The sequence below is a fragment of the Meriones unguiculatus genome (assembly GCF_030254825.1).
Source record: "Meriones unguiculatus strain TT.TT164.6M chromosome 13 unlocalized genomic scaffold, Bangor_MerUng_6.1 Chr13_unordered_Scaffold_34, whole genome shotgun sequence".
NCBI lineage: Eukaryota > Metazoa > Chordata > Mammalia > Rodentia > Muridae > Meriones > Meriones unguiculatus.
Window position 1 is genome coordinate 11,483,179 of NW_026843646.1, and position 23,149 is coordinate 11,506,327.

General features: G+C 44.8%; 1 protein-coding gene across 1 annotated transcript in view; it reads right to left on the bottom strand.

The window, feature by feature from the left end:
* Positions 1 to 23,149, bottom strand: part of LOC110543785 (neurocalcin-delta) — an 81,320-nt gene that overhangs the window by 13,588 nt on the left and 44,583 nt on the right. The window contains 2 exon segments of the mRNA XM_060376252.1: positions 6,328 to 6,440; positions 6,443 to 6,735. Of these exon segments, the coding sequence (XP_060232235.1) occupies positions 6,328 to 6,440; positions 6,443 to 6,716 (387 nt within the window). The 5' untranslated portion in view covers positions 6,717 to 6,735.

The following is a 23,149-nucleotide window of genomic DNA, read 5'->3' on the forward strand; positions in this document are numbered from 1 at the left end:
GAATTCTACAATGTTTGAGGTGGAAAATGCACAGAGTGAGATTGATGGCAAATCAGATCTACTAGTAAAACAAGTACTCATGTAGACATGAGGCTAAGTTACCCAAGATCAAAGGGAGAACAGTTAGCATCTGCAATGCTGGTGGATTGTGTGTGGGCTTCAGGCTGTACAGTATGTCCATAATTAAAGACTGAAGGAGGGAAGAAAGAGAGCCAAAAGCATAATTACTAAAAACATTCCAAATCTGATAAAAACCATAAGTCTACAGATCAAAACTTTGATAGACAAAAACATAGCATCCAGAAGGAACTAGATGGTTTGTGCATTCCACTAGTCAAGAAAGTAGACTCATGGTTAAATTTCTTCTTAAGGGACCTGCAAGGAGCACATAATAGATGCAAAAGGAGGATAGGGGAACCTGAAGTTTTAAAAAGAAGGGGACATTGGCCTGCTTTCCTCAAGATGCCTAGCCATCATCTTTACTTTGGGTAAAGGTGGCTGTTGCCTGCACTTGTTTGTTGCTCACGTTGAGTTATGAGGCTGACGCCTGTCCCTGTAACCAATGACAGTCCTGCCGTCACATCGGCCTTGCTCAGTGACTACTTGCAAACAGACGGGAGGCAAGCGTCACTCCATCTCTTACACTGGATGCTGTATTCCCATCCCAGCTTCTGTCTCTGACAGCTCCAGGAAGTTCTAGGCCACAGGAGAACTGGTGATGTCTTTCAGGTATCACTTGGCCCTTTCCATAGACTCAGCCTGTGCCATGGCGGGTGTGTGGGCATTTAGACTGCCCCCAAGCAGGGCAGGGAGCTGGAACTATGAGAGGAAGAAAGGAATTTCCTTCCTCATAAAGTGACAGGCAGCTGTTCCCATGGAGAGCAGAGAATCCAGAGTATGGTGGGGAAAGGTCCCCGTTTCAGCCTGCTTTAAGCTGCAGGAAGTGCTTCTGTACAATACTAAAAACCAGCCTAAATCAGGATCCTAAATTTGTAACTAACAGGAAATCAGACACATAACTGTAAAAAAGAAGTGTTCATTTAAGGTTCTAAACCAAATTCACAGATGTTTTAATTTATTCATCCAGATGATGGTACATCAAAAAATAGTGAAAATAAATAGTTTTCTTTAAAAAGAGCCACAACTGTCCTCCAGCATATGTGGTAGACTGAGTAATGAACCCCCCCCACCCCCTGTGGATGTCTGTGTCCTGACGCTTGAAGCCTGGAGCTGTCTTACCTTACATAGCAAAGAGACTTCTCAAAACTGGATGAATCAATCACAGATCTGGAGATGGGAGGGTACACCTGGATTCCACACATGGCCCCGGAAAACACAGGAACCAATGATTAACATTCATAACTACACAAATGCATGCATGAACGGAAGAGACGATCAGGGTTGCAGTCCCAGGGAGCCAGCATCTGTGCAGCTGGATTTGAAGGTGAATGAGCAGGCCTGGGAATGTAAACTTCTTCTAAGAACTGGGGCAGATGAGAAATCTTTTCTCCAAATAGCTCCAGAAGGGGACACAACCATAAGCACACTTTAATTTTAGTCCAGTGAAACTGAGGTCAGACTTTCAGAACTATAAGATAATATATTTGTGGGCTTGTAAGCCATGAGCTTTGGGGCTCCTTGCTGTAGCAGCCATAAAGACTAATTCAGCTGGCTTCAGCACAGAATTCATGGTAGTGTGGTAAATTCTAGTCTTTCATACCAATATCCGGAAATGAATTCTAGCCTTTTTGTCACTAATGCTATTCCAAAACTAAGTCGAGGGAAAGATCTAAGTACAACAAATGGATGATTTCTGAACAGCGTACGTCCCTCCATCTCTATGCAAAGCCTAATTAAAGACTCACTTTCATCCTGGTCTACGCCCTGACCCTGTCAGCATTTGTAGGTAAATGATCATAAATTTTCCTCCCCTCATTCCCCATTAAATGGCTTGAATTGCTGAGTCTTGAAGGGATGGTGATTCAGCTAGGAAGTTGCTTTCAGAGATTGTTATTAAGCTACAAGTGTTCCTTCAACAATGAGACCCTCAGTCCGCTTATGGTGCTCCCTAGCATAGCTGGCCCCGCCTCCCTGCTTCCAAACAGCTGTTTGCCCAGCTTACCACAGACACTCAGCAGACAGTGACTGCTTTGAAGTAAATCAATGTTTTCCTAAGTGGTGCAGACCAGCTAGGACAAAGACAAGAATATCCCCACAAATAGCTTCCTGTGACAGGGCTTAGAGAGTGTAGGCTTTCAAAAAGGGAAGGAATAAAAGATTAAAAAACAAAAAACAGAAACAAAAACAAAACCAGACCGTGGAGCTCAGTGAGGTACACTGAATTCCAGTTCATCCCAAATAACTGATGATAGGGATCAGCCTAAGAATGTGATGGACTGTGTGGACTGTCAGCTTGCAAAATAGCCCTGGGTATGAAAATGGTTTGAGATTTAATTTAATCTCTTCGATGATCTAAAGTCACTTCAGGTGCTTGTGGTGTTCGCAGCCATGAGTATTAACCATCAAAGGCATGGGGGTGTCCAACGGTTGAAGAATTTGAGTCTTCTATTGACAGGCTTCTTAAGAACCTCAGCCTTACACACACATGTCTGAAGTTCAGGTCTGGACACTTATGAGGGCCTGGGAGTGGCCTAGGGCACTTTACAGTGAGGGGCAGGCCTCCATCAGGTTGAGCACACCTTCATGTTTCTCACCAGGCTTGAACATGGTGGAAGACCCTTCAGGGTCTGGGGTCTGCTGTCGTGTTCTGCATGTCCCAGCGTTCTCCTACCTGCTCTTCCAAGCCACATTCCAAAGCACGGGGCAATGTGACCTTCCTGAACACTGTTCCCCTTGCCAGGGCCTTTGCTGAGCTATGGATAGCAGATGAGTGCATAGCTGCATCTCCATTCTCGTAAGCTCCTTACAGTCTTGCTATCTACAGGTTCATCAACAATGGCTGCAAAAACCTCCAGGAAAATTGGGCAAAACCAAACCAAAACAAAAAACAAAACATTAGAAGATAACACCATGGCTCTTGGGCATTTCTGTTTCAGATTCCAGTTAGGAAGAAGTTTTGTCCAAAATGAGAATAGCCCTTTCCACTCTTCCAAGGGCAGAGCCCAGCGCTCTGAGATAGAAAGGCCTGGAATGCAGCAAAGTCCGTGCTGGGGTGTGTGGGAGTTTGCCTAGTACTCATGAACCCCCTGGTTTTGTTCCCAGTACCAAATAGTAAAACAACACATAATAGCAAAAAAGCCTAGTTAGGATGAAAGCTACAACTGAATGTCATGTGTTCCCGAAGCTCTGCGCCTGAAGGTCTGGCCCTGCTGAGAAGTGGTAGACTCTCTAAGAGGGGGCCTGCTGGGCTCATCTTCAGGTAGTCCGAGTGAGTCTTCAAAGGAGACTGCAGCACCTCAGTCTTTTTCTCTTTCACTGCTTGCTGGCCGTGAAGTGAATGGTTTTTCTCTGCTTCACACTCCCGACCCTGATGTAATGTTTTGCCACAGGCCCAGACTCACAGAGGGGACGAAATCTACAAAACTGTAAGTCAAAACAAACCTCCTTGTAAGTCGATTGTTTCAGGCATTCATTATAGTTACAGAAATCAAACCTTGGAATTTTAATTTTTGTTTAACTATCAAAAAATAAGGGAAATCTAAGGTGCAAAATGATAAGCAGTTGTCCTACCTCCACTTGTGGGGGCATTAGAAAAACTACTTTGATAAGATGTATCAAGAGATCTTAGAAATATTGACCCAGCTTTTGGGATTCCATCCTAAGAATGGAAAGAAAAACTTTATATAGAAAAACTTTATATAGAAAGATTGACTTTTTTTTTAAGACATGATTTCTCTGTGTAGCCTTGGCTGTCCTGGACTCACTTTGTAGATCAGACTGGCCTGAAATGATCACAGGTATGCACCACTCTACCTGGCAGATTTACTTTATTTTTAAAGGATAAATCATTTATAATGAAAACTGGAGGTAACCTAAATATCCAACAGTAGAAAATTAAGTAATTTTAATATACTGTAGGATTATTATGCATTTTATTAAATATTTTTATAAGACATCATTATAAACACAGAAATACTTGTGTTACTCTGCAAGATGAAAATGGCAAGGTAGAAAATAACATATACCTTACAGAAGTAACTGAATATTTTTAATGCATGGTAAGAGGACCAGGAAATATATAATTTAAAAATCATCATATTAAAAATTATCAAGAAATATATCATTTAAGAAACTGTCCTACCCACAAAAAATTTTTAAAAATAAAAAAAAATTGAGGGTAGGATGGAATAATGAATACTTTTCTCTTAATATTCTGCTTTATTGTACAATATGGGTGCTTTGGGTGCATGTATGTCTTGTGCTTGCAGTACCTGTGGACGCTAGAGGAGGACAGTGTATCTCCTGAGCCTGGGGTGACAGACTGTTGGGAACCACCATGCTGGGAATTGAACCCTGGTCCTCTGGAAGAGCAGTCAGTGGTCTTAGCCACTAAACTATCTCTCAAGCCCACCCCTTTATCTGTCCATCTTTTACATTAGCTGTCCCCCTCTGCAGAGGAGGGGAAATGCTTAAGATCTATATCACTGAGTGATTATTTTGGTATGGCCTGTTACCCTCTGGTGGAAGGAGAGCCACTGGTGGCCATTCAGAAGAGAGAAGTGCTTGGAGAGCGATTCCTGGGTGAGGCAGTGTCACCAGAAACCCTCATCTTGCATCTTCCTAACGTTTGTGCTGTAACTGCCCATGCAGGCTCCACCTGAACATGACTACTGTTCAGTCACAGCTCTATTGTAGTCTTTTCAGCTCTGTCCAGCTTGTCATGGTCCCTTGTCATTGTCCCCAACATTCTCCGCAAGCTAGCCATCCTTTATCCTAACCCCATTCCTACAGCAGCTGACTTCTTTCATCTCCTTGTTCCATCCCTTCCTACCCAACGCTACCATTTTCCCAGGGCAGCAGCTCTATCTCAATAGGACATTTGCCCAGAAGCCCTGCAATGAATGTGACCTCTGAGCTGAGCCCTCCAAGAATCCAAAACCCACGCCCTTGACCCACCTCCACCACGTGGTTCTCTACCGAGTTTCCCTCACCTACCTAGAGGTGAACGGCAGCCAGCTCCCGTGGTCTCTGTCATCATCTAGTTCTTAGTAATGGCGGTAGCAGAAGCTCTCCAAGTCTCTCCTGAGTCCTCAGTGAATCTCCTTAGCTTTGTCCCCAGACCCCACCCACTGCTCAGCAAGCTGCCATTACCACGAGCCTACCAGCACCACCTTCTCCTGTTTGCTTCAGTGAATTTACTCAAACTGAGTGGTTTGGGGAGGCCAAACTCAGCGTTTCTTAGTAAAATGAAGAAGCTCTCTGTATTTGCATCCTGGATAGGATAAAGAGTCCAGACCCTACAAAGCTGTAAATTAAGAACAGTGATCTTGACTATGTGTTTGGTCCTGGGCATTTGTGGTGGTTTGAATAAGAATGGCACCCATAGGTTCATATGTTTGAAATCTTGGTCCACAATGGAACTGTTTAGAGAGGTTTAAGAGGTGTGGTCTTGTTGGGCTCTGAGGGTACAAAAGCCCACACCAGGTCCAGTCTCTCTCTCCCTGATGCCTATGGATCAGGATGCAAAGCTCTCAGCTACTGCCCTAGCGCCATGCCTGTCTGCTTGCTTCCTACTTTGATGATCACGGACTAACCTTCCAGAACTGTAAGCAAGTCCCCAATTAAATGCTTTCTTTTATGAGAGTTGTCTTGGTCACAGTATCTCTTCACAACAGAACGGTAACTAAGACAGCATTTCACATGGGGAGGTAAATCTAAACTTAAACGAGCCCCATGACAGGCAGTCCCACTTCACAGGTGAAGACACTGCTTGCGTTGACTGCTGATCAAAGCCACAGAGGTGGTCCCTGAAAAACGCAGGTGGGGACCCAAGCCAGGGCTTTGTTACTCACGCAACTTCAGAAGACGTGACCGTAAACTCTATGACTGAGCAGGACGTTATATTGACCAATGGGAAGACTATAACAAGGGTAGCCACCAGGGAGAGCCCTGGCTCTCTGCAGTGTGGGAGTCACCCCAAAGCCCAGGTGACTGCTGACAGGAGAGCATGTGCAGGCAGCAGAGTTGAGCTCCTGGGTTTGCAGGAAATTCTGACCAGTGGAGATTTTTATGCCATTTTTGGGCATGCAAATTCAAACTTTTCAAAAGTTAACTGCCTCAGAAACACACCAGATTACACACTCAGTCCCAATTCTCCCGGTGCCTCTTGAGTCTTTCTTGTGACACATGCTTCTCCCTCTAACATACCAGGGCCCCTCCCTGCACGATCTCCAGCATTTCTGCCTTGCTGATGTAGCCGTTACCGTCCAGGTCGTACATGCTGAAGGCCCACTTCAGCTTCTGTTCCAGCTTGCCCCTCAGGTCACACTCAGGGCTATGATGAACTCTCTAAAGTCTATTGTCCCGTCTCCATTTGCATCAAAGGTACGAAAGACATGCTCTGCAAATTTGGAAGCATCCCCATAAGGGAAAAAGTTCCCATATATTTTCTTAAACTCTTCCATTGATAAGTGTCCACTGGGGCAGTCTCTCAAGAAGCCTTTGTACCACTCCTGGATCTCATGCTCCAGGAAGTCCGTGATCTCCAGTAAGTCCTGCATGACTTCAGGGCACATCTTGCTGTTCTGCTTCACCATTCTGGCCACGAAAATTCAACTGCAGAGAGAAAAGAAAATACACATCATAGTTTGTAGAGCTGTCCTACGTGATTATCAGGTGTTGTTCCTTGGGAAGAGTAAAAAGAGCATTTTCATGCAGCCTTCCCTGACTGTGTGCGGTGGGGCTGCATGTGTGTGTGTGTGTGTATGGCAGCATGTGTGTGTGAGGCAGCATGTGTGTGTGTGTGTGTGTGTATGTATGGCAGCATGTGTGTGTGAGGCAGCATGTGTGTGTGTGTGTGTGTGTGTGCGTGGCAGCATGTGTGTGTGTGTGTCTGTGTCTGTGTGTGTGCGGTGTGTGGCAGCCTGTGTGGTGCAAAGTGCGCACATGGCACCTCCGGAGCCAATGCTACAGTGGAGTCCCATGACGCAACTCAAGCAAGCTTCACCAGGAACATCTCAGATTCACTATGTGTTTGATTTTGAGTTAATTGAAAACTATTTTTAGATTTACTTGTTTATGTGCTTGAGAGTTTAGTCTGCATAATGTGTTTGATTTCATCCTCCTGTGGTTAGTGCCTGAGGTTAGAAGAGGGATCCCCTAGAAGTGGAATTATGGATAGTTGTGAGCAGACTATCCAGGGAACTGAACTAGGGTCCTCTGGAAGAGCAGCAAGTACTCTTAAGCCCTGAGCCACCTCTCCAGACCTGGAATTAATATTGCCAATTGCTCACATCCTCCATATTCCCTGGTGGGATCTTCTGTGGAGTCCTGACCTACAGCAGAGAGCTTTGCCCTACAGTGGCCCGGGAGGCCGGGATGCTGGGCAGGTGAGATGTATTTGATGCATTTTCCACACAAATCACAGTCTCACAGCATGCATGGGTTTAGCAGGATTTATCTCCACTGTACATTAAGGAGTGTTTGTATTTTTAAATATTTTTTCATAGAAAAAGGTTTATTCACTTATGTGTACGTATATGTTTGAATATACGGAGGCCAAATGAGGGTATCACATGGTCTTTGCTGCTACCCTTCACCTATTTCTTTAAGAAAGGGTGGGGGCAGGTTTTTTTTAGGCTAGGCTGGAAACCAGCCAGCAAGTTCCAGCTGAACTGGAACCCATCTCCGCCTCTCCCAGAGATGGGGTTACAGATCTGTACTGTATGTCCACTGATTGCGTGGTGCTTGGATCTGAGCTGGGAACCTCATGGGTATACAGCAAGGGCTTAACTGCTGAGCTGCCTCCATAGCACCATGTTTCCATTTGTAAAGTAAAAGTATACACTCCCGTGTTACTCGTTCTTGGCACGGTGTGGGGGAGGAAGTGCCTTCCATGGGGGTGGAGGTGTCGCTCTCAGTACTGGCTTCCACTCACATATCCAGTTAGTGTTCATTCAGCCTTTCTCAGACTTCCAGAGATGTGGATGCCAAGAGTGAGATGTGACCTTTCCCTTAGGACACTCAGCCATTGGTACACAGGGGGTGGTGGTGGCAGTGAGGGGACCCATGGAGGCAGAAGACTGGGTCCGGTGCGGTGGTACATGGAAGAGGGACACTCTGGGGGAGGCTAGAAAGGGGCAGAGGTGCCATCACAGGACATTGCTCAGAGGGGGTAATGCCTGACTTGAGTCACGAGCTTTCGGACTGTTGTGTAGTGTTCTAGTTTCCTTTCTGTGAATGATAAAATTCTCTAACGAAAATCAGCTTAGTGGAAGAAGGGTTTGTTTCAGCTTGCAGGCCACACTCCTCCACTGAGGGAAGCCAGGGAAGGAACATAAGCAGGAACTTGAGGCAGGGACCGTGACAGACTGCTGCTTGCTGGCTTCCTTGAAGGCTCAAACCATCTTAGAGAATGGTGCTGCCCACAGTGGTGTAAGGCCTTCTATATCAATTAGCAATCAAGACAATTCTCCAAAAATATACCCATAAGCCAGTCTGCTCTAGGCAATTCCTCTCCCAATTGCCTCTAGGATGCTTGGGTGACAGGCAGTGCTCAGTAGGACTTGTAGTCTGTATATACCCCTTCACACAGAAGCGGCTCTGCCCTTTCACTTCAGACGACCTGAAGGACAACAACCTGACCTCTGATTTTTCGTTTTGGGATACTTGTCATTTGTATATGTCTCTCCTGCTGCTGTCTACTCTGCAGGCAGATCTTAATGGCTGTTAGGCTTTGCCTCTCCAAGGTCCATCACAAAACACACTGTGAACTAAAGGCACACAAACAAACAAACAAACAAACAAACAAACAAAAAACAAAACTAAAGAACAAGTAGGAAAAGCATCATGGGTAATCAGAAGGATGACTAATTACTAGATGGACACAGATGCTAGACTTGGAAGACTTGTCTCCCGGAAGCAGGCTGGCTTTCTGGTGCTATTCATCGTGCTGGAAAGCACCAGGTGCTTGGAGTTACACCTTGGTCTCAGGGCCTCTGATACCAAACTGTTTCTGAGGCCCTCATTCACGAAATTCCTACCGGGCAGCATTTGTGTGGCTCACAGGGCTCAAATTTCGTTTGTAAAATCCATAGATCAGGAAATAGGGATCGTTATCAATCACCTGACTGGTTAGTTTTGACTTTAGGTACTTGTAACTGATACATAAAATTGAACATATGTGGCTTCCAATGTGAAGTTTTTATAGAGACATGCCTAATGTGATGATTAAATTGGGCATACGCATATTCAGCCTCGCAAACACTCACCATGTCATTGTGATGAGAGCATTCATCTTCCTTCCTAGCTATTTGAAAACACAATACATTAATGATACCCCCTACTTTGCAGAACACCGGAGCCTAAGCCCCCCATCGAGCTGTGGCACACCCTATCTCACTCCTTTCTAGGATCTGAGTTCTGCATTGAGGTGGGAACCTGACTCAGCTCACATACAGGCTACCTCTGAGGGGTAGGTTGAAGAGGGTGTTCCTTCAACCTACAACAGCTGCAAGGAGACCTCATCCAGGTCCCTACATTTATACAGAGACAAATTAACTTACAGATGAAGCCCAGATTGAATAACAATCCAATAATGTTCACTTTCCTCCTCTGGAAGTGAAAATCCTCCCAAATGAAGAGGGAGTGGTTTATGAGAATTTAAAAACCCTCATTTGGTTGTGACATTGGCAATTTGCCTGAGGCCAGAATTCAGAAACAAAAGTTGATACATAATGCATAGGTTTGAAGGGAACCAAAACACTTAATGAAATTTACAAGTGATTTCAAGTTCTTTCAGGATCTCTGTAGACCTCCCCTCTTGGTGGATGCCATGGCTTCCAATCAGATTGCCACTATCCAGTTTTGTTATATGCAAATCATCCGGTACCTGAGTTAGGAGGGGATTGCTATTTTAATATTTCAATCTACCTATTTAAATAAATCATTTCTTTTCCTGTAGAAACAAAGTTCTATTTCTTAAAAACCAACTTAATGTCCTTTTCCAACCTTTACAGAGTACTTCTCACTTATTAGCTGCTTTATACAAGGAACAAATTGCCTCAACATTTTGGCTAAGTCTCTCACAAGACTAATCTGTGTGCAGCTATTTTTCAGTAAACACTAATTAAAGCACATTAACAAACTCATTAACACAGAAAGACCGTAACACAAAGAAAAGAGCATAGCTTGGCTGTTTGGGAAGCAGGTGTTTGCAGCTTAGTCCAGTCTTCATCTCTGTAGTTGTCAACAAATACTTGACTGAGGACTGGTGTCTCAACCTGAGGAAGCCATCTACCCTTGCTTAGTCGGACACACGACAAAAGCCTGAGAGACCCATGACAGGCTTTCGTTCACTGGGTAGAGAGGCCTGAAGGTTGTTTGCTTGTGGGAAACAGGACTATGTGCCTATTTGAATCCAAAGAAGGACACAGAGAATACTGTCAGGGAAATACTATATTAAATAACAGTCGGGGAAAAAAACTGCAGAAGCAACAGTTTCACTTGGGTCAAATCCTCTTCATCTCTGCACACAGTCATTAACTGATTTTGAGCATAATGGGACAACTGCTCAGGACATAGAAGTGAAGTGCTTGTGTTCAGGGACTGGAGAGAGTTCATTAGGAAGAAGCACTCCCCTTTCAGAGGACGTGAGTTCCATTCCCACCACCCACAGTCCACATTAGGAAGCTCACAATTGCCTGTACCTCCATTCCTAGGATATCTGCCATGAACAACGGCACACACATGCACATATATAGACATAAACAAAATAAGATTCTTTTAAAAAGAAAACATTTAGGTTCAAAGGCTAGTTCTGTTGTTTAATGGTTGAACAAACCATTTAATTTGGGGGTGCATCTCAGTGAAATGAATTCAATACTGCAATTTCACTGACTTGATATGAGAATTCAACGAGGTGGTCACACATATAAAGTTATAGTATTGAATTAGGAATGGTTTTCATCATAACCATAAAGACTGGTGTGTTGCGAGTTTGGTCCCCAGTGGTACTGAAATGAAAGAGCTGTTAAAAGTGAGGTCCAGTAGAAGGTAGGTAGGTAATGGTATTCCTCCATCACAAATGATGTAATGCTCCTTTGAAGGAGAGAGGGTGAATCCCATGGATTACTTCCTGAGACAATGGGTTATTACAAAAGAGCTGGCCTGGCCTCTTTCCCAGATCCCGGTTTCTCACCTTGCCATGTGACCTCCCTCTCTGTCATATGTGTTTCTACCATGTTGTGATATGATCTGAAGGCTCTAACCAGAGGTCAAACAGACAGAATCTGAGAATCTGCCCAGGTGAAGTCCTCAACTCTAGACTTATAAAAGTCTCTGTGTCAATATTTACCATCTAATCGTAGTCTTCCAACCTCTAAAACTATGAAGTAAATGTCCTTTCTGTGTGAATACAGCCCCAGATATTTGTTTTTGCAAAATAAGAGACTAAGACAATGGTCCCTCACACATTACTCTGTAGCATCTTAGCCACCTGTGATAGGCAGGGCAGGCTTTCTCCATTTTATAGGCAAAGAGATCAAAACTCAGAAAAACTAATTGACATGACCTAGGTCAAACAGCTTGTGGAGAAGCCATGAGCCTAGACTGCTGTCCATTGGCTTTCACTCTGCCCTATATCCTATATGAACATGCAGAAATTACAACAGTTTAATAAAAAGTTAGAAGGAAGCAGATGAAAAGGAGCAGACAGTCTCCTGTTGTAACCCCTTTACACCACAAATAGGTACTGAGTATCTGTCGGGAGAGACACAAGACAGGGGACAGGTAGGCAAAGAGCCTTTTATGGAGTTTATAGTTGGCGGCAAGAGACATACAGAAAGAAAAAAACAGTAAGAGAAGTGTTGGGTGTACATGTGCAGTGGAGAAGGTAAAGAGTAGAGGGGGGAGTACCCGGAGGGTTAGAATTTCAAATGAGAAGTCAGAGAAGACCTCACTGAGAATGTGCCATGGCCAGAGCAGAGCAGTGAGAAGGTCACGTGGGTAGTGAGAGCAGCTAGCTAAATTGTTCTGAACAGGGTCTTAGCATGACCCAGAATGTGGCAGAGTGGAAACATGAGAATTGAGAACAGTGGGGCCATTGGGCCAGTGCTATGGACATTGTGCTGAGACAGACTAAAAAGAGAAAAACCGAGGGGGGCCAGTGAGGAAGGCCCTGTGTTGGAGTAACCTTCCTTCACATTGTGTGAGGAAACGTCTCTGGACTGTTCTGACAGAGAACTCAGTGCTGGCAGGATACTGCTATTGTCAATTCTGTGTCCCACCACTGGGTGTTCTAGTTTGTGAATGTTTGACTTTCCTCATTTACCTAGAGGCACTCTAAAAGATGTTCAAGTGTTCTCTTACTGCTGTTTGGTTATAATAAAGAGCTAATGACCAATTTCTGGAGCAGGAAGTAGAGGACAGAGCTTCGAGAGAGAGAGAGAGGAAGTCTGGGATAAGAAGGCAAATATGAAGGTTTTGGAACAGACACAGAAGAGAGCAGAAGGGCAGAGCGGAGCAGAGGTCATAGGCAAGAATAGTTGGGTCAAGTCTAGATGGTAGATGAGAATCTGCCCAGGTAAAGTCCTCAACTTTAGACTTATAAAAGTCTCTGTGTCATTATTTACCGCTGGTGGGTTGGAGGAAGTCCTATAGCCCTTCAGTGACCTAGACACAGGCTGTGCTGGCTGGAAGGGTGGTTACAGCAGGAGAAGGGACATGTAGCTGGATTCCAGGCAGCGGCCTTGGGTTGTAAGGTAGAGAACAATAGCAACAAACAGAACTTCAGCTGGATGCTGAGTGTCTGGCCTCAGTAGCTCCAAGGATTGACACAAAGTTGGGGAAAATACAGAAACAGGGCTTTTCAGTGAGTCAGGGCACATGGTAATCCCTAGATGTCTACTAAAAGTGCAGCTGCAGAAGACGAGCTGCTGAGAGCCCAGAAGTCTGGAGTCAGGAGTCCATGGAGCCAGCAGCAGACAGAGCTTACAACACTCAGTCTCGGAAGCCAATTCTCCTGAAGACTGGGTCCTTATCACTGTGACATTCGGACCTTAAACAATGGGATGGAACTGGCAAAGGAGAGTGAGGAGGCAGAGCTAGTGGGAACATACAAAGAGTCTGAGTCCTACCCCTCAGTGGGCATGCTTCACACCCAGTTCTGCCCATCAACCCTAGTTCAAGGCTGCCCTGAAAGCTCCTGGCTTCCTACTGAATCTTGTCAGCTTTCCCAGATTCCCATCTGCTCCATCTCAGTAAAGGCCTCCCCCCTGCCTCCAGTTGCTCACCCCAGGACTCAAGGATCGCCTGTGACTTTCACTTTAATTCCATTGGCATGGGACATTGATTTTCTAATCAAAATTTCAAATCCACCTTGCCTACCATCTTCATCACCACCCCAGTGAAGACGACAGTGGTCCTCATTGGTCCTCTAAGACCTTCCTTGCCTGAGCTCTTTTCATCTAATTTCCTTTCTTCTTATCCCAGTTCTCATCTATTTTCCACTCAGCGCCTACGATGACTTTCTAAAAACACAAGCCATACTATGTCATACCACTGCTACGTTCTCTCTCTTGCTTGCTTTGGATTTCAAGATAGGGTGTAGGAGCAGAAGTTGGCTTCAAATTTGAAATGTTCTCTGTGCCACATGCCTGTCTTCTCAAAATCCTACAGGGCTCCCCATTACCCTCAGATTGTGTGGTCTGTACTCCCTCTGCTTGCCCACAAGCTGTGCAGATCCTGAGTAGACTCCTGCAGTCTTTCCACTGCAGACGCCTGGCTCACTTAATGATCTTTGTTTCAGTTCCGCTTTTCCCCAGGTGGGTCCATGTCCCGCAGGTGCTTCATTAAACACTGACATCCTATTTTCAATAGTTTCCTCCAAGAAGGGTAGTGTGGAATTTCTTAACTTATTTTGGGCTACACCCAATCTTCCAGGGGGAAGAGAAAGAGATGAAGAAAGAAAGAAGGAAGGAAGGAAGGAGGGAGGGAGGGAGGAAGGAAGGGAGGGAAGGAAGAAGAAGAAAGAAAAAAGTGTAGAGTTTGGTCAGAGATGGAAAAGAAAAACATGTGAAGCCAGTTTTTCCATCAAAGAAGAAAAGAAATCACAACCCCAAACAAAATAAACAAAAACCCCACCCCTCCTCCACTAAAGGCAATGGTGACTAGCCGATGTTCTTTCAAGGGCAAGACCTCCCTTCTTCCCTTCTGCATCTGTGCAGGGAAGGAGGAAGCCTTGCACTTCTGTGATTCCCCAAAAGGTTTTGAAAACTCTGTAGCTTCATTCCTCAGCTCCCAGAATTAGATTTTCCAGGGAAAAGCCCATAACTTACCCTAGACAGCCTGGCTAACTTTGGAGGGGAAGTCTCAATGTAAGCTGCACTGTGGTCTCCTAAAATGGTATTTGTAAGGTGCTAGTGGCTGAAGTCAAGTCTGCTGCATCCAAAACAAAGAATCCCCAGAAAAGAGCAAGGTGATTAAAAATGTCTGTCCCCCGTGGAAGCTTCATCCTGTCCACTAAGCATGGTTTTGACTCTTCTGTTTCAACTACAAAAACACAACTAGAAAAATGTCAGGAAAATTATAAACGCTATGGATGAATGGAGAGGTGTGCTGTTTTTCATGACTTGTTTTAGATGCCATCTGACTGATGGTTAAAATCCTCAAATTCATTTCTAGGCTGTCTGTCTATGGTTCTCAGTGGAGAAAAGCATGACTGGGCAAGAAGCCGAGGGACCTCTGTTCCCTCAGAACTTCCCTTCAATAAACTCAGCGGAGTGTGACAGGAGGCCACCCAAACCAACACAAGGACACAGGCAGATTAGGAAATTAAACAGTGATGCCTCAAGGAAGAGGTGAGGTATGAAAGGAGGACTGGGGAGCTGTGTGATAGCCCTCGACCACATTTTTCTCCTCCAGCCTGTGGTATGGGCATAGGACTCGCAGCTTGCTGAAGAGGTTGGCGAGATGGCACCACAGTTAAATGAGCTTGCTGCTCTTGCAGAGGACCATTTCAGTTTTCACTGAAAAGTGGACCATTCAGTTTCCACACCCAAATGGCAGCTCACAGCTACAGTTTTAGGGGACCTCTTCTGGCCTCTTTGGACCCGTGCACACAGGTGATACACATAAATTCACACAGGCTGGCACACAAAAATGATAAAGAAAAAGAAAACTTATGTGGCTTGCTGAAGTCATTTGAACAAATGTACAAAGCCACTGCTTACAGTGAAGTCTCTTTCCCAGGAGAATGGCCCGTATGTCTTGAGTGATGTCACACGCCTGCGCCCACTTTCCCTGCAAAAGGACATCAGCTGAACTGGCACAGAAAATGCTCTTGCCCTGGAGGCTTGATTGATAGTTTTTTTTATGTCCCCTGAGGCATGAGATGAGGCCCAGGTTTGCTCTGGGTGAGCTCAGGGGTAACAGTTTCTAAGGCATTGGAGACCTTGCATTTTAGGCTAGGCAAGGATTGGCCTTTGGCTCTTTCCAAAGTTTTCTTTTTTACATTAATGTCAATAAAACATGTATTTTGATAAAAAAATCTAAATAAAGCATTGTCTAACAATATTCTAACCTCCTCTTAAAATATAGAAACATTACTTTTAACTAAGCTCATCACCAAAGACTGCATCATTTTGGTAGTTTCTTGCTATCTGCATGGGATACATTCTGAGATCCTGTGTGGATGCCTAAATCCAAAGAGAGTACCAATCCTATTCATAGCTATGCTGGTTTTCATATACATATATATCAATGATAAAGTTTAATTTATAAGTTGGAAACAAGAGATTAATAAAAACTTACAAGAAAATAAGGCAATTGTACTGCAATAAAGACCATTGAATTGTTTGTTGCTAGAGTTTTCCATGAAGCAGTTTTGGATGTAGGTGGACATAGGTAACAGACACTGCCAGCAGGTGAGGTGGAGGAACAATGTGACTGGCTGTAAAACATTTCACAACCTGTGCTTGGTGGCTCACGCCTTAACCAGCACTCAGGAGGTGTGTGTGGGGGGGAGAGGGCTCTGCAAGCTCAGACCAGCTTGGTCTACTAGTGCATTCTCGGCCAGCTGGAGTCATATGGTGAATAACTTTCTTTGAAAAAAAAATCTAAGGAATAAGAGGCTGTAAAAAATGAGAAACCAACTAGCCTGAAAGCACATTAGAGAAAACAGCCAGCTTCTCAGGCATCCCTTCTGCCGTCAGCTGGTCATCCAGCTCATGTCTGGTTCTACCCTTCCTGCATAATCCATGGTCAGCATTTGGAGGCTCATTTACCCCGTCCATGTAAATGAGCCATGAGTTAGTGGACAGGCCCCATGAGATGGTCACTGTCCAGGCCTATTCGTACTATACAGCTGACCCAGCACAGAGACCGTGTGAGTGTCAGAAGTCAAGAGCTTTGGAGAAAGTCCCTATGTCCATGGCCACTTGACTGCTGTGGCAGACTTGACTACAGCCACATTATGGGGTAAGGCTGGGGGTACACTGTGGCCTCAATAGTCTCTCAGGGTTGCCGCAGTCCAACCAGATGGAGTTGCTTAGAATTCTGATCTCAAGCAATGTCTGCTCAGCTTAAGGCACTAAATATTCTTATTTTTAATCACAAACTATGGCTTAACAGTAATCACTGTGACAGCAGACAGGGCACGGAGCTTCCTAGACCAGGGGAGCAAACAGTTCAGTTTCAGCCATCCAGGCCAATTTGCTTACCAGCAGCTGGAGAACCAGAGGCTCATGTCCCCAATTTTAGACTTCCTCTGGGGGCCACAAATGCATTTAGTAAATGGCTCCAGGCCCCATAGAGTCCAAGAATAGTTCATAATTTTTAAAATTTATTTGGCATATGGCTTCCGGGCTTAGAAGGGATAGTTCTATAAAAATACTCCTACATGGGGTAAGGAAGTAGCAAGAGTCTGTGGTTTGGGACATAGTTCATAGAAGTTTTATTAATATTTTTCTTTGAAAGTCTGTGATTTCACTCCAAGGATGAGAGTTATGAAGCAATGAACAGCCGTGACATGCAGCTGTGGTCCCAGGGGAGGGTGACCTATCTGCTCCCACCTCCACCCCTGCTGTTTCCCCTGGCTGGGAGGTTTCTGTTGTTTGAATGGCTGATTATGCTAAAATGTATTCTGGGATTCCTCATCCTGACTAGCATGGCAGGATATACTATCTATCTACAAAACACATACAACAGTTGTGTTTTGGATGTAGAGCACGAGACACCCATTGACCAGATAGGAGAAGTTATGGAGTGCCTTATGTGATGCTCCTGCAGGGTAGGTGACAACTAAATCAGAGTCACTATTGTAGCAGTGTATCATGTGGCCCTGGGGACACGTCTCCTCCTCTTAGTTACTATACAGTAATTAGGCACAATTGACACCTATGTCCTCATGCTGTCCAGAGGACTGAATGAGAGAAAGAGAACCTCCTGCTGCTGAGCAATGGAAAAAAAAATCAACATCATGCCTGGCTCCAGCAGATGTTCAATAAACACCATTAACCTAAGTAAGATAAGGGTACTGTCCCATTGGCATACTTATAGAAACAAGTGCTCCAAGGGTGTGAAGGAATTCTCCCTCTTGCCCAGTGTCCAGGAAGGTGATGCACAAAGAAAAAGAGCAGGAGCCATTTCTCTCTAGCCTGACTCCCATTTGGGTCATTACCTAGCTATGAAAAATCTTTGTGGGTCTGTAGTCCAGGAGGCTAGCCCCTAGGTCAATGTTTTCCATGTGGTGGTCATTATGACAACCAGAAATGAAGCGCACAGGTCCCCTGGGAGTTGTAGCTGATGAGAAGGGCTCTGGATTTCATCCTGCCTTCCTCTCTGGTTCTGGGGAGGCTATGGCTCTGTAGCAAGATACCATGGATGCTTGATGAGCGCCACAAAACAATGACTTTAGCCATGTGACTCTGGAGTTACAGAGCAAAAGTGGTGCTGAATACCTTCTGCAGGCAGAGCCTTTAGCTCCCTGACACCAGTGGTGCCCCCCACTGGCTTTCCTGGATGCTCCTGTTCCATCAGATCTCCTTTATATATGGTAGCCATGTTCTGTACCCCAAAAGGCTGCTCTTTCTACCTAGTCGCCTCCATTTTCTAAATGCCCACTGACCCAACTCACACATACTCAACCCAAATAGAACAGCTCTTTCTCCAGAGACCTCTGGTCATCCAGAGGGCTTCCTTTACACACTGCAGTCACATCTTGCATTTAGCTACATCTGGAATTAGTTATTTACATTTTGTTCCAGATCAGCTTCTCCAGCCAGATGTTAAACCAATTGCAGGAGAGTCTGTCTTGTTTTGTGTTTTCTTTCTCATACTGTGAGAGGAAGTAGTGAGGCAGGCATGATGAGCAGGAGGGAAGGGGTGTCATGTAGATAGGTCCTTTTTGTTGTTCAGTACATCCTGACTAGGCGGGCAGAGAATAACACACAAGGTAATCAGGGAAACTACTGTCTCCTGGTAGGTAAAATACTGCTTTGTGGCTTGACATCTTGAGGTGAAGTAGTTTTGTGCCACCATCTTAGAAATGGAAAGGATAGGGCACTTTCTTGTGGCCCACATAGGCCCACCAGAGAAGATCCCAACAACCAAGGGAGGAAAAGCCACAGTGAGCAACATCTTAGCTCCAGAGCATGCTGAGTGCAATGGGGTGAAATGAAGGTGGTACCCAAGAGGAAGAACTAAGCACTGATGTCAAAGGAGGTAGGGGCCTATAAGAAACTTCTTAAATGTCCACACTGGAGAACTCACTTGTGTAATTTGCTTTGCTTAAACCATGTGTCTCTCAGCTGAAGTCTTTCTTTGAAGAGACAAGAAGATGATGCCTGCTTAGGAGGTATCTGCTGTCACTGACAAGCTGATGACTGTTGTCATGGACAGGCATTTCTTCTGCTGTGGCTCCCTTATTCCACTCAAGGTTGGGCTCTTTGCCCACCTGGACAAAGGCATACAGTACTCTGTTCTTACATAGCTACGGAAAAAGAGATGCATTCCTTGAAGAACCCAGTCCACACTAACAAGGAACCAACACTGTACAGGCAGGACCACACCACAGCTCTTCTACTCACATGACAAGAAAAATACATAGTGTTTCTAATCTTATCCTTTATGGTCTTCTCCGAGAAGACTCAATATTGGCTACATGTCCCATCGTGAGTTTGCTCTCAGTTCAAAGCAGCTAGAAGAGAACCCATCTTCACTACCCATGCCTCGCCTCTTTCACGATAACCCCAATATCACCTTTCCAGCGGTGTTTCTCCTCAGATCCCTAGTTAAAATCGTAACGACAGGTCTTCCTTGAGTACTTTACTGTCTGCCTTAGTACTTTCAACCTCCAGCACACTAACAGCTTTATTATGTTTATTGCTTAGCTTTCTCTACTAAAATGGAGGCTTCATGAAGTCACAGATTTGGTTTTGTTTTGTTCACAGTCCCCACAATCCCAATACTGAGGGACAAGATTCAGAACAAACTAGTTACTCAATAAAAACCTATTGATTGACTTATAACTCAGTTTGCTCAGTTTTCATTTGATTTGTTCTTTCTTGCTTCTCAGCCTTCTGTTCAGCTTATAAAAATTCTTAGTAAAACAGAGAATACTACTTTTACAATCAAACCAGCTGATGTTTTAAATACACTCATTCTTACACCAACATTGACTGACTCAGAGCACATGCCTATCAGTGCCCTGCGTAACAAACTCAAGTGAAATATAGTACCTTCTTGTATAAATTTACAGAATGTTCACACTATTTTTTCAGTAGATCACTGAAATATTGTGTGAAAGAGAATCTCCATATTAAAGAATCAGAGTAAAGATTTAAGTATTAGCCTAAGGTTAGGTAGCCGAGGGTCAGTGGCAGAGGCAGAATGCTTTGCACTCTCCTTTGTCAGCACAGGGACTGGAAGAAATCAGAGTAGAGGCTTAGGGAGGATGGTGTGTGTGCGCGCGTGTGTGTGTGTGTGTGTGTGTGTGTGTGTGTGTGTGAACATTTTTTAAAGGACATTAACTTGAATGGTAGTGGGAACGGAATCTGGGAAGAGTTGGGAGTAAATATGATCAAACCTTAAATAACTGTTTTCAAAGAAAACCAAAGCTTCACATCAGGTAATTCAAAGTTCACTTGGGAATAACCGCAACATAACCAAGAAGTCTCTCTCCCCAGCTAACAGGCAGTTAGACTAGGCAGAACTTTCAGTGGATTTTCCTTCTCCCTGACTTTGTTTTTGGGTGCTGGGACTGAGCCCTGGGCTTAGGCATGCTTAGCCCAAGATCAGCCACATTCTATGGGTTGGCCCCTGCCCACAGGGTCTCGTCCTCAGCCCTGGTGCGTGGTTTAAAGCTTCTGCTGCTGAAGCTTGAGAACATCTTTCCATTCGGAACTTTGGGTAGGCCGGGCATCCTGATTTGATGTTAGTTTATCTGCCATGTGTCTTCACTGTCAAGGTCAAACTCAATCAGGAAACAGCCTATGAGAATGTCCGCTAACTTGTATCCCCACCGTGGGAGCAGGAAACAATCAGACTCACCCGGCATCCACAGCTAGGCCTCCTGCCTTTTTTATAGAGAGGAAAGGGGCTCTGTTTATGCAGTACCCTGCGGTAAGTGGAGGGGGTCGGGAGGGGCTTGAGAAAGCCAGGCCTTCCTGGCTGCCCAGGGAAACGGAGGGACACAGCTCACTCCCAGCTCACTAGGAGTCCTCACCAGCACGATGAGAAGACCTGACTAGAAGCAGCAAAAGAGGAAACAGCTCAGCAGTTGGTAGTGAGCAAACACCGCTCCTCGGAAGGACCCTCCTTTCCGAGCACCCAGATTGGGTGGATCATAACCCCATGTGACTAAGATCCAGGGGGTAATGACACCTGTGAGTCCCAGGGGACACCTGCACTCATGTGCACACACACTGTCACAGGCACATAATAAAAAATAAGAAAAATAAATCTGAAGAGGAGAAAATTTAGTAATTAAAAGAGGAGAAAATACCTCAAATTTATTATTCACGCTCCTCCATCAATTCAGAATAGTTTATGTTTTCTCTTTTGCATAAAGATGCACTTCACTATTTCAACCTGTCACCTTGGCCGTCCATGAGACCACATCTGGAATCAGCTCTGTGAGGGACATTCCTGAGGGATCATTTGACGTGGGACTGCCGACCTAGGTCACACCTTCTGGTGACAGCCCACGTAAAGGACATGGAAAAAAGAAAGCTTTGCTTGTTTGCATGCTCATCCTACCCTCTGTGACGAGTTCATCTGCCTGTTGCTGAGGCAGGCACTCCTCCACTGTGTTAGAACCTAGCTCATCTGGGTTCCAGCAGAGACTGAAGACCCGCAACTCCTTAGGAATACTTGTAGGACTCCTCTAGGACTCCAGCACCAGACTGGACAAACAGCCTTGGGGACTGAACAACCCCTGTATTCTCAGCCTTCCTGTCAGGAGACAGCCATTATGGAACTAGCTGGGTCTTAGAGTTTAAGACACTCTAAGAAATTATATATATTAAAATGACCATATTCATTAAATATTAAGTTGAAATCATTTGTTAAATACTAAAATGAAAATACACATGTATATTCATTTTATCTCTACACACACATACACACATTTATTTTATTAGTTCTACTCCTTTAGAGAACCCTAATACACATCTCTTGCTTAAAATATACATAAGCCTTGACTGAAAAGGGCCCAGGCAGTTTCTGACGGTGTGGAAATGGGTACTGAAACGCAGCTGAGACTCAAGTGAGGAGAATCAGCCAACACTTTCTTTCCAACACAGTTTATACAAACTCTGCAAAGATTTTTTTAATACAAAATTAGGATTTGGGGAGATGGTCCCATCAGCCTTACAAGCTTGAGGACCAGAGTTCAATCCCCAGAACCTACACTAAAAAAAGCCAGGCACCATCAACTGCCCATCACAGATGTGGGGCGCTCACGAGGCCCCACTGCTCCCTGAATGGTTTTCTGAAGTTAATGGTTGCTGAAGGAGGGACAGTGATGTCTTCAGTGATGCAGACAGTGGTAAGTGCTCATAATCTAGTAAATAACCTTCACACGCCTATAAATAATCCCAAGAAGCTCAAGTGGGTCACAAACAAGAAGAGGACTGGTGTGCTGGGAGTATTGATGTGGAGGAAGGGGCTCCCCTTTTTTGAAGGGAAGGGAGAGGGGAAAGGGAAAGGAGGGAAGGTGGGGCTGGGAGGAAAGGAGGGATGGGCACCCTTGGGATGTAAATATACTGAAACCAAAAAAAAAGAAGAAGAAAGAAAGAGAGAGAGAGAAAGCAGAAGAAGACGTTTTGGGAGAAAGGGTCCACAGGAGTGGGAGGGGGATGAGGGCAGTGGGGAGTGGTACAGCCTATTCTTTCTTGGCTACCTGCCCTTACCAGCATGACCTGCTGTGCAATGCATCTCTATGACCCCAAGCCTAAGAGTCACTCTCGCTTCGTCACCTTTCAACGTCCTGGCAAATGCTAAATGTTTTCTGTACACTGTGTCATTTAATCTCCATGACAACCCTGCGGGGAAAGAATAGCACACCTCACTACACAGAAAGGGTACCAAGGCTTAGGGAAATGAGATAATTTCTTCAAGACTGGACAGAGTATGAGCTGAGGGCAGAGTTGAATTCCAGTCACAGGGAACTTGAAGTTCCTGCTTTGTTCACTATGGCACACCATGCCACATATAAGTGAAATGAATGGAACTCGAGAATCTTTGTAATCCTGTGCAATTTATCAAGAATCCCCACACCCACCTTTTAGCTAACCTCCCTGAGTCTGTGACCTACTTATCTCATGTTACAGCAAAGACACTGATGCTCAGAGAGGGAACATCATTGAGGAGGATTTTGGTTTCTGGTGAAAACACAGAATTCAGAAATACTAAGAGTCAAGAAGGGTGGTTGGTGGTGAGCAAAAGATATGGGTTTTGAGGTTAAAGGTGTAAGTTTTAATTCTTGTTCTTTATTTTTTTCTAATTAAATGTATTCATTTATTGTGTATATACA